The sequence below is a fragment of the Notolepis coatsorum genome (assembly GCF_963971535.1).
Source record: "Notolepis coatsorum genome assembly, contig: SCAFFOLD_3842, whole genome shotgun sequence".
In the NCBI taxonomy this organism is placed as follows: Eukaryota; Metazoa; Chordata; class Actinopteri; order Aulopiformes; family Paralepididae; genus Notolepis; species Notolepis coatsorum.
The window spans coordinates 1-12,500 of NW_028169072.1; the positions used below are offsets into that span (position 1 = coordinate 1).

The 12,500-nt window shown below is 47.2% G+C and overlaps 1 protein-coding gene across 1 annotated transcript; it reads left to right on the forward strand.

The window, feature by feature from the left end:
- Positions 1 to 1,837: 1,837 nt before the first annotated feature.
- LOC311248797 (neurogenic locus notch homolog protein 1-like) lies at positions 1,838 to 11,868 on the forward strand (the record flags this gene model as incomplete). Its single annotated transcript, XM_084339623.1, has 10 exons — positions 1,838 to 2,100; positions 2,555 to 2,893; positions 5,051 to 5,173; positions 6,357 to 6,590; positions 7,057 to 7,212; positions 8,547 to 8,732; positions 9,013 to 9,126; positions 10,561 to 10,674; positions 11,223 to 11,456; positions 11,758 to 11,868. Coding segments are annotated over 10 exons (1,874 nt in total), but the record flags the coding sequence as incomplete, so codon positions are not given.
- Positions 11,869 to 12,500: the final 632 nt, after the last annotated feature.

Here is a 12,500-nt window from a genome sequence, read left to right on the forward strand (position 1 = left end):
GGAGGAGCTCTGGCCAACAGCTGCCTTCATTAACATGCGCACCTGCTCCCTGTGGAGATTCTAGGAGGCCAACAGATGCCCCCTCTGACACACAGTCCTACACACACACACACACACACACACACACACACACCTACAAACTCACTCTCTCACACACACACACGCACACACACACACACACACACACGCTGATTCAAACATAAACACACACTTATTCGTCGACTTTAAAGGCCCCTCCTACACGCGACGGACAGGCTCTCACAGTTACACACACACAAAGCACCACATGCGCGCACGCACACACACACACACACACACACACACACACACACATCAGGCGTTCAAACACTGAATCATTTCACTCCAGAGCACTTGACTTCGCAGTTTGAAAATCAGTGTAGGCACAAAAAAATCCTGGTTGAATTATTTTCTTTCTTTCTATTTTCTCAGTGTTATTTTGCGATAGTTTCACCACAGCTCAGGCTAACAGTGGGCCAGTGAGGCATAGCCATTTGGTGGGGTGGGATTGGGGGGGGGGGTGCTTGGTATTCCACACACCCACCCCGGTCCTGTCCTGGGAAATCATGACTGTGTCTGTCTGATTAACAACAAGCGACTTCTCATAATCAGCCAGTTTGGAAATGGGGGGGGGGGGGGGGGGGCGACTGTTGCAGTGTCTGTCCTTAGTGTTATGGTGTATGGAGGCGAAAGGGGGGGGGGCACACACAGGGGCTTAGTGGCCTGAATGCAGCGCTTCATCTCTGGGCAGCCAAGGCCGCCACAGCCCCCTTGATCTCCAGGGTCATTTGGGATGAGTGTGGACAGCCGAAGGGGGGGGGGGGGGGGGGGGAAGGTAGCTGGGAACGGGGGCCGTCACAGGCTAGACGGTTCGGTGGCGTCCGCTGTCCCAGCGCAGAGTGTTTTGAGAGTTCTGAGGGAAGCCGTAATCCAGAGAGACACACTAGAACAACAGGCCCCCCCCTTCCCCCCCCCGGGACCCCCGCACCACTGCTGAGGGCCGCTGCTGGGCGGGAAACATCCCCCCCCTCTTCTCTTGTTGGGTAATTGTTGAAGTGGTTACAGAATGGAGCTGGGGGCGAACAGGAGTTACTGTTTCAATGCTGTGGGAAAAACGTGGAAATTGGGAAAATCGTGCGGTATAACCTTTAGTTTACCATCATATTAGTGTTTGTACCATCATCACTATTACTCCTTCCTGACTGAATCCTGCCACTCACTACTGTTCACTACTACTACTGTTATCACTATTATATCATTACTACTCGCACTTTGTTCTATGTTATTACTACCTATCCTACCTGTACCCCCCCCCCCCCCCCCCCCCATGCTGCTATGACGCTTGAATTTCCCCAAGGGGATTAACCCTTTCACTACCACACTACAAAGGGTTAACGCTTTCACTGCCACACTGCAGGAGGTTAACACTTTCACTGCCACACTGCAGAAGGTTAACACTTTCACTGCCACACTGCAGAAGGTTAACACTTTCACTGCCACACTGCAGGAGGTTAACACTTTCACTGCCACACTGCAGGAGGTTAACACTTTCACTGCCACACTGCAGGAGGTTAACACTTTCACTGCAACACTGCAGAAGGTTAACACTTTCACTACCACACTACAGAAGGTTAACCCTTTCACTGCCACACTACAGAAGGTTAACCCTTTCACTACCACACTACAGATGGTCTGTAGTGTGGTAGTGAAAGGGTTAACTTTATATAATGTAGCGAAAGGGTTATAATATAAAAAACACTTGACTTGTATCATATTTTAATCTCTCTCTCTCTCTCTCTTTCTCGTCTCCTCCTCCCAGGTGCCCCAGCGACTACGTGGGCAGCCGGTGTCAGTACCCGAGCCCCTGCAGCCCCTCCCCCTGCAGGAACGGCGGGGAGTGCCGCGCCGTCTCCCACGGCAACACGTTCGACTTCCGCTGTGTGTGCCGCCTGGGCTTCAGCGACCGGCTGTGTCTGACGCCCACCAACCACGCCTGCATGAGCTCCCCCTGCAGGAACGGAGGGACCTGTGACCTCGTCACCCTGGCGGAGTACCGCTGCCGCTGCCCCCCGGGCTGGTCAGGTGTGTGAGAGGGCTGCAGCACCATTCTGGCTCAAATGTGAATCACGATTTGTCTCCCTAAGAATTGAGATCACGATTCTCTCACACGATTCTTATCTTTTCAATCAAATCATTTATTGCACTCTTTCTTAAACAGACAACATAATATATCAAAGTGCTTGACTTAAACTTAAACATAACATATATGAAAGTGCTTGACTTAAACTTAAAAGTCTCTAAAAATCAAAAAAGAATTATATCACATAAAATCAGTGTAAAACAAGCAAGCAAGAGCAAAGCGTAAAGTGGGATAAAATAATGCAGATATATTAATCAAATCATGTCAGAACCTCACGTTCCAATAGGCTTCTGTAATCTGTTACAAAACATGATAAAGGTCAAGAGTATGCACCCGGCGGATAGTGGGGCGTAGAGATAAAAGAAAAAATAAGTAAAACAATAGCTCTCTCTCCAGGTAAAACGTGCCAACTCGCCAACCCCTGTGCCTCCAACCCCTGTGCCAACGGCGGCCAGTGCTCCGCCTTCGAGTCGCACTACGTGTGCTCCTGCCCCCCCGCCTTCCACGGCCAGACGTGCAAGCAGGACATCAACGAGTGCGCCCAGGCGCCCTCCCCCTGCCGCAACGGCGGCCTGTGCGTGAACGAGGTGGGCTCCTACCACTGCCGCTGCCCGCACGAGTTCGTGGGCCAGCACTGCGAGACCACCTACATGCCCTGCAACCCCTCGCCGTGCCACAACGGGGGCACCTGCGTCCAGAAGGGAGACACCGTCTACGACTGCAGCTGCCTGCCGGGTAAGATGGGGGGGACACTTGGAGGGGACATGCTTACTGTAGGAAGGGACACTTGGAGGGGACGTGCTTACTGTAGGAAGGGACACTTGGAGGGGACGTGCTTACTGTAGGAAGGGACACTTGGAGGGGACGTGCTTACTGTAGGAAGGGACACTTGGAGGGGACGTGCTTACTGTAGGAAGGGACACTTGGAGGGGACGTGCTTACTGTAGGAAGGGACACTTGGAGGGGACGTGCTTACTGTAGGAAGTATCATTTTCCTTTATTTTTATTTTTATTACATTTATTTATTTATTTAAAATAAATATATATATACTGTACATATTTTGATTGAGGCTCTTTAACCCTTTCACTACCACACTACAGAAGGTTAACCTTTCATTACCACACTTACACAAGGTTAACCGCCTGTAGTGTGGTAGTGAAAAGGTTAACCTTCTGTAGTGTGGTTGTGAAAGGGTTAACCCTTTGGTAGTGTGGTAGTGAAATGGTTAATGGAGTACACTGAATTTGAATTAGTTTGATTAGCTAGAGTTACAGTTATTCCATTTCCAAAGATGTACAAGCAGGGTCAGATTATCTTCACTTACTAGTTAGCTTTGTCTCTAGATCCTGAGATCTTGCAAGCGTTTTAAATCCTTCGAATAATTTGGGTTTGCAGCATTTGAAGTGATAGAGTCTTTGGAATTACACCGATCAGCAGGTTTGCATAATCTGAACTGGGAAGGCTGGCTTAATTGTCTGCCAACAAGGTTCTGTTATTGTTGCTTTCTCCATGTGAGCTTTTTTTCTTTCTCACTCATCCAAGAAATATCTCATTAACCAAACTGTATTTGGTTGAAAAACGAGATGAAGCACATAGTCTTCACCACGAGACATAGCTAGTACATTTTAGAACAAATAGATATGTCCCATTGAGCGTTTATTCTTTATTCGGATCCTCATTAGCTTCCACAACGTAGATGCTAGTCTTCCTAAAACCATACTGAATCAATAAAACAAAAACAAAACAAACCAAATATAAATGAGTGAAATAACAATAGTAACATACAATGGAAACAAAAACAAAGTCAATCAAAGGTTCAGAAACAGCAAAAACCACAACAACATCTATATGAGATTATTTTTTTAAAGGAAATCTCCATTTGGTCTGATGTTGATGGGGAGCATATTCCAAGCTTCCTTTTGCATTCTAACAACTGGGGAGAACAAGACCTGATGGTGTCCTCTGTCGACCTGGTGCATAGGGCTAATATATATTAGACAACAACACACAGGCCTTTAGTGTTCTCATCACAACGGTTCACCTAATAATCAGTGTGTTGTTGTTGTTGCTGTACTGCGATGTGATTGGGCGGATAGAGAACCCTATGGTTGCCCCCTGTCTCTGCCAGTCTCTCCGCGAGCAGGATGTGGCCAAGCAGACGTTTCCCTTCGATAACCACCACTGTGCCCCTCTGCTCGCAGAAAAACAGACAGACAGACAGACAGACGTCTTTGTTCCCACTGGTTGCTGTTCCTACTGCCGCCGCAATCAGACAAGCCGTTGGGTGGGTTGTGTAAAACCCTGGTTAATAATATTGGGTAACTGTGGTTAGAGCTGTTGGTGTTGGGGGATTGCAGGTGGAGAGCCCCCCCCCCTCCAAACTCTTGAGTCCAAACTGTTCTCTATTTCTCACTTCTCTGTCAATACAACTGCTCGTCACACACTATTGTGTATGAATGGCGTGAGAGTAGTTGAGATATGAAGATATACAAGGGTTATTGTATTCCAGTTAAAGTTTAACCCACACCGTGCCACGCTCGTGGGTGTCTGTATCCTGGAATGCGGATAGCGGCGTCACACGGGGGACCAGGGTTGATGGTTAATCAGACGATATCGTCGGCTGTAAAACGCCCTCACTCCAGTCCCTTTGATGTTTACAGAGCAGGCGAGGCTGACCCGGTGTCTATAGACGATTCAAACGGGGGCCGCCGTGGGAGAGAGGGGGCTTATCAGTTATCTTTCACTTAAACAACGGGACGATAACGAGGGGAAGGGCGGGGACTGATGAAAAGTAAATGGTGCCAGGTCTCTTTCTCTCCCTTTCCTCTTTGTGTGTCCTGTGCTCGTGTTTCATCACTTATCTCTTTCTCTCCCTTCTTCTCACTCCTCAGGCTTCACGGGTCAAAACTGCGAGCACAATATCGACGACTGCCCAGGACACACCTGTCAGAGCGGCGGCCTGTGTGTGGACGGGGTGAACACCTACAACTGCCAGTGCCCCCCTCATTACACAGGTAACGTTCACCCAGGACATTTTATAAAAAGAAGAATGTTCCCGGATCTATTATGGTTTGTTTTACAGCCAGGTGCAAAAGATTCAATGTCCCCGATGATATCAATGGTGGCCATATTCAAACTCATTTCCTCTCAAGGAGCCTTGCTCAGCTCCATGCCATCAGGGACAACGGCTCTCACCCACTATACACAGACTTGGCTGACAGAAGGAGCACGTCCAGTGCTAGACTAAGACTCCCAAGATGTAGCACTGAACGGCACAGGAAGTCCTTCATTCCGACAGCCATCAGACTTTACAATGCATCACTGTGCCTCACTGCATCACTGAGCACAGGGTGACAGTTACCATCTTCCTGGACTTTTACTTTTAGACCGACATAGTAAAATTTTACACTTACTGTATATTCTGTATATTTTTACTGTATATTTTATATTAGAATGTAACATAGGACATTTTATATTAGTATATCTTTTTTTTTTTTATCTACTTTTTCTCCCAATTTTCTATTTTTCTCCCATCCCAATTTCGTATGATCCAATTCTACCCTCCCCTGTCTCGAACGTTGTTAGACCATGCCGGCTGCAATGGCAGCCGTCGCATCTTTTCACCTGCACAGCGCGATCTCTCAGTGGCGAGGAGTAACGCGTGGGAGGCTCACGCTGCCCCCGATACTTCCTGATTCTGCTGTACAGGCGCACCAACCGACCTGTAGGAGTCGCTGTCCACAACATCCGATCCCCACCCACCGGCTTTCCCACCCCCTAATACTGCCAATTGTATTAGTATGAACGACCAGGCAAGCCGGAAGCAACGCAGAGAGCTGGGCTCGAACCCAGCATCTCCTGCGTTAGTGGTGAGCGCCTTGCCCACTGCGCCACCTAGCCGCCCATATATTAGTATATCTTATATTAAAATGTAACATAGGAAATGTCCCGGACCATATTTTATTCTTAGGCTTATTTTTATTCTTATTCATGACTTTTTGTTTTTTTCTACCTAAATGTTTACAGTTTACTGTGAGCGATTTGTATAGTGCCAAATTTCCCTCGCGATGAATAAAGTATTTCTATTCTATTCTAAAATTAATGAAAGTGTGCAAAACGGTTTGGATTTTTTTTTGGGATTAAAGCATCCATCAACATCATACTCACGCCTCTCTCACGCCCGTCTCTCTCTTATAGGTCAGTACTGCACGGAGAACGTGGACGAGTGTGAGTTGATGCCCAACGCGTGCCAGAACGGCGGCACGTGCCACGACACCCACGGCAGCTACCACTGCGTCTGCGTCAACGGCTGGACGGGCGACGACTGCAGCGAGAACATCGACGACTGCGCCAGCGCCGCCTGCTACCACGGTGCCACCTGCCACGACCGCGTGGCCTCCTTCTTCTGCGAGTGTCCGCACGGGCGCACAGGTACGCCATGACGCCGTCTCCTCCAGGCCGCTCGGGGAAAGATCTGAATACAACACAGTTCAACGTAATTAGGTTTAGAGATTGGGGGGCTTTGCTTTTCCTAATTAGTTCTTTTTTTTTCCAAATTATTTTCGTTCTTTTCTTTCTTTTCTTCCACATGAAACAAGACAACACAACACAGCGACAATAACAATAAACAGGACTTCACAGGACATAGTAATAACAATAACAACAATAATGACAATGGAAACAACTAAAATAATAAAACAGAATACAAAATGTGTATTGTGTTACCACAGACACCACAAAAGACATTTCCTCCCCCACCCCAGGACCCCAGGACCCCCAGGATCAGCACCCCGACTCTGCTTCGCCGCTAAATCATGGCCCTCACTTTCTCTGCCGCTGAGAGCCATAATTCAATATTGGATTGCCCATTTTCTTTTCCTCTATTGTCTTCTCTCAGGTCTGCTTTGTCACCTTGACGACGCTTGCATCAGCAACCCGTGTCAAAAGGGCTCCAACTGTGACACCAACCCGGTCAACGGCAAGGCCATCTGCACCTGCCCTCCTGGCTACACCGGCTCAGCCTGCAACCTGGACATCGACGAGTGCTCCCTGGGTAAGTGTCTCCTGTTGTTAGATGTGTGAGGGAAATGTTATCTATGTCCATCTGTGTTAAATCTCTGTACAGCTTGACTAGTTTAATATAGATCAACTAGTATACAGCTTTAAGACACTAGGGCGGCGACAGTCTTAACACAGTGTCTCTTTAACAACGACCAAAGTTAGGAGATGACATTTGGCCCATCTCTTTAGTTCTAGTGTGGAGCCATAGCATAAGTCCTAGAGCCAAGGCTTGTTATTCATTCTCTCACTATGGCATATTTTGTTTACCTTTTCTGTCATATCTGGTATCTCATGTACGTCATTTCGATTATGTATTTAATCTAAGTTCTGACCAGAGCTCTTTGTCACTTTCTGGTCAGACGCTTGTGTGTCTCTGATGATAAACTGATCTCTGTGGAAACAGATATTAAATTATGTTCTATATTTTTATACAAACTGACTCGATCTGAAATTCCTACAGCTTACTGTCATGGCTCATTTAAATATTCCACAACAGATGAGATTAGATTCAAATGTATTGTCATCATACAGCACACAAGTACAGTACAATGAAAATAAGTTTGGCATCCAACCAGAGTGCAAATGTAATAGTAGCCTACTACTACTAATAGTGCTAATCAGATGTATGTATGTATGTATGATGAGTTGTAGTATTAATATGTACAGTGATACAGGTATAAAGACACTATGGTAGTAACTTGTACTGGCCAGCAGCGTAACTAGTAAGAGTAGGTAAGGGATATGCACAGATATAGATATAGTATCTACAGATATGTAAAAAGGATAATATGCAGGTATGTACAGACAGATAGAATTTCCAGGAAGAGTTTGTCTAGACCAGGGGTTCTCAAACTTTTTTAAACCACAACTTAATTTTGTCTTTGGCGACCCCACACTTAATGTATTGTGTAATTTCATTGTGGAATATCAAAATAAAAGCACACGTTGTTGAACTTGATCATGCATATTTATTAGAAAAAGTATTAGAAAATGAGGCATTTTAGCCAAAATATGTTGCCAGAACATTACAATTTTTTTTTAATAATGATTTCTTTATATATATTTTTTGCCAATGTGCAAAAAAAGTGCACTGTCACCTACCCACGACCCCACTTTGGGTTGCGACCTGTCGTTTTAGAACCGCTGGTCTAGACCCAGCTATCTTCCACACACAGTTTACTTTCAGACAGACTTAACCCAGTCCCTCTGTTAGAAGAGTGTTAGAAGCTGTAAAATGCAATGAATGCGGTGTGTGTGTGTGTGTGTGTGTGCAGTGCACACATTAAGCACAGATATTCATCTGACAAACCACTTGTCGTGTTTCAGGTGCCAACCCGTGCGAACATGGCGGCCGCTGCCTCAACACCAAAGGCTCCTTCCAGTGTAAGTGTCTCCAGGGCTACGAAGGCCCTCGCTGCGAGATGGACGTCAACGAGTGCATGTCCAACCCCTGCCACAACGACGCCACCTGCCTGGACCAGATTGGCGGCTTCCACTGCATCTGCATGCCAGGTAAGAGTGTTGGACTGTAACCACATTTGGGGGTGGGGTGGGGTGGGGAGGAGGGTTGGCTCACAACTTTGTGTCATAGTATATATTCAGATGACATTATTTTTATTGCCTATATTTATTGAGAATAACGTATAATATAACCGATAGCGCAGGTACTGTATAGTTTAGTTTACCGGTATAGTTTAGTAATACCGGTAGTTGTTGTTTTTATACGAGACATGCACTCGGATGGTAAACGAATCCACGTCTCATCCCTCTCGCTGTGTCTGTGTGACTTCAGGGTACGAGGGCGTGTTCTGCCACATCAACACGGACGAGTGCGCCAGCATGCCCTGCCTCAACAGCGGCAAGTGTGTCGACAAGATCAACTCCTTCCACTGCGAGTGTCCTAAAGGTGAGTGAACCGGGAGGGGTGGAGGAGAGAGAAGGAGGGAGGTAGAAGGAGAACCAGGAGGGGTGGAGGGAAGAGAAGGAGGGGGGGAGAAGGAGAACCGGGAGGGGTGGAGGAGAGAGAAGGAGGGAGGGAGAAGGAGAACCAGGAGGGGTGGAGGAGAGAGAAGGAGGGAGGGAGAAGGAGAACCAGGAGGGGTGGAGGAGAGAGAAGGAGGGAGGGAGAAGATTCAAGATTCAAGAGATTTATTCGTCACATACATACAGGAGACATGTAGTGAAATGAAGGTGGCCATGCCCGCCTTGATTGTGCAAAAAATACAAATAATAATAGAATAAAATAGAATAGATAATAAAATAGACATGATAAAAAGTACTAAGATAAAATACAATACAATGCTAAGCTTACGAATTAAAAGGTAATGAGTCCTATATGCACTACTATACAATATACTGTTATACTATATATAACTATACTATAATACTATACTATACAAAAACATACAGTTTTGTTTTTTTAAAGTGATCTTTTCTTTTGTGTTTAAAGTGACCTGAGTGGAGGATGGAGGATTTATATCTCTTTTTGGTAGAATAGGGACGCAGAACGTGACAGGAGGGTCAGAGTCAATGATCAACTTACCATGTCAATGTGTAGCAGTATGCCGTCAGGTACGGTTCATAGAATGAAGGTTAATTATTCCCAGAGGGGCCGGTATAGTAATAGTACCGTACCTGTTTTAGACTGCCCGGGAAGAGAAGGCGGGAACTATTGGGCTTGCTGGAGCATTAGCATAATTGGCGGGCACAGCAGTTTGTATAAGAGCTTAGCGCCCCCAGCAGGGGGAGGGGGCAAGGGTGGTGAGCTGGTTTGAAAGAGAACCCCCCCCTTGCTGCGTGGGTAGAGCCGGGGGTAGGGGCGCGCCTGGGCTGGGCTGTCGGTGGGAGAGTTCGTTATGAACTTCAGGGTCCTCCAGACCTACTTAAGATGCAAATGAGTTTCACTTTCCCACATCTTCCTCTGTGTGTGTGTGTGTGTGTGTGTGTGTGTGTGTGTGTGTGTGTGTGTGTGTGTGTGTGTGTGTGTGTGTGTGTGTGTGTGTGTGTGTGTGTGTGTGTGTGTGTGTGTGTGTGTGTGTGTGTGTGTGTGTGTGTGCTGTAGCCATGCGTGGTGGTGAGATGCTGTCAAAAACGGGATTTTTTTTTAAAGGCTGACTACACCGTTTCAAACCTTCTCGGGGAGATTTAGTCACTGGTGCAGGATAGGTCACCTGATTCGGGGGCTGTTTTTCATTTATTTAATTTTTAGCCCTTGAATGAAAGGGAAGGAATGTCTTTCTTTTCGAAATCTACTATTTCATCGGGGGGGGGGGGGGGGTGCTTTTAAAGATGAAAGGTAGCATGTTGAATTGAACGAGCGTGTTTTTTCCAATTCCGCCAGGTTTCTCGGGCAATCTGTGTCAGGTGGACATCGACGAATGTGCCAGCACACCCTGCATGAACGGAGCCAAGTGCAGCGACGGGCCCAACAAGTACACCTGCGAATGCACAGAGGGTATATACCGAAACACTTTCTTTCTTTTTCATTTGATTTCCCCCATAAGGTTGAATTAAATCAAACAAAATCCAGATGGAGCATTTTCCCTACGTGTGTGTGAGGTCATCATTACTTGGTACCAGAGGTCAAGACGACTTTGAACTGTTGAACAGTAATCCAGAAAAATTGTATTGGACTGTAAAAATTGCACTATTTTACTCTGTCTATTTTTATCTTACTCTTTTTATTATGGTCTATTTAAAACTGAATCAAACCATAAACAAGGTGGCCTGTTGGGATGTTAGATCCTAATGTGAAAAACTGTGATTCTATATGTCTGCACTTTATGTGCTTGTTTTATGCCTGTCTTTTTTCTGTTGCGAAGCACTTTGAGCTGCAGTTTCTGTATGAAAGGTGCTATACAAATTAAGTTGATTATTATTATTATTATTACTATATAGTAATTAATTAATTTGTTAATTAAGTAGTAATTAATAGGGTTACAAGTTCTATTATACACGTCGGTCCTGATCCTCTCCTCGCCCCCACCCCCACCCTCTCTCCAGGTTACTCGGGACAACACTGCGAGACGGACGTGAACGAGTGCTACTCGGACCCCTGCCACTACGGCACCTGTAAGGACGGCCTGGCTTCCTTCACCTGCTACTGTCGCCCCGGCTACACGGGCCGGCTGTGCGAGACCAACATCAACGAGTGCCTGAGCCAGCCCTGCAGGAACGGAGGCACCTGCCAGGACCGGGAGAACTCCTACGTCTGTTTCTGTCCCAAGGGCACCGCCGGTAAGACACACACCAGGGTTCGCACAAGGTCCTTGAAGTGCTTAAAGTGCTTGGAAGTCAAGGCCTGGAATTCCTTGAAAACAGCCAATTTTTTTTCTATAAAAAACAGCATTTTACATGTGAATTGTATCCTTTTTAAATGCCCGTTTAAAATGAAAAATAGTGCTTGGCAAAGTACTTGAAAGTCCTTGAATTCTTTTTGTCTGTGGGAACCCTGACACACACATTCTATGCCTGCGATGACTCGTAACCATGGGATTGTACCCTTGTTTACTACTTGTTTATGTATGCTCCCCTATAGGCTACAACTGTGAGGTGAACTTGGACGACTGTAAGAGCAAGCCCTGCGACTACGGGAGGTGCATCGACAAGATCAACGGCTACGAGTGCGCATGTGAGCCAGGCTACACTGGTGAGTGCTGCTGGGTGGGAGTGTGCATGTGAGCCGCGCTACACTGGTGAGTGCTGCTGGGTGGGAGTGTGCATGTGAGCTGGGCTACACTGGTGAGTGCTGCTGGGTGAGAGTGCGCATGTGAGCCAGGCTACACTGGTGAGTGCTGCTGGTGGGAGTGTGCATGTGAGCCAGGCTACACTGGTGAGTGCTGCTGGGTGGGAGTGTGTATGTGAGCCGCGCTACACTGGTGAGTGCTGCTGGGTGGGAGTGTGCATGTGAGCCAGGCTACACTGGTGAGTGCTGCTGGGTGGGGTGTGCATGTGAGCCAGGCTACACTGGTGAGTGCTGCTGGGTGGGAGTGTGCATGTGAGCCAGGCTACACTGGTGAGTGCTGCTGGGTGGGAGTGTGCATGTGAGCCAGGCTACACTGGTGAGTGCTGCTGGGTGGGAGTGTGCATGTGAGCCAGGCTACACTGGTGAGTGCTGCTGGGTGGGAGTGTGCATGTGAGCCAGGCTACACTGGTGAGTGCTGCTGGGTGGGAGTGTGATGTGAGCCGCGCTACACTGGTGAGTGCTGCTGGGTGGGAGTGTGCATGTGAGCCGGGCTACACTGGTGAGTGCTGCTGGGTGGGAGTGTGCATGTGAGCCGC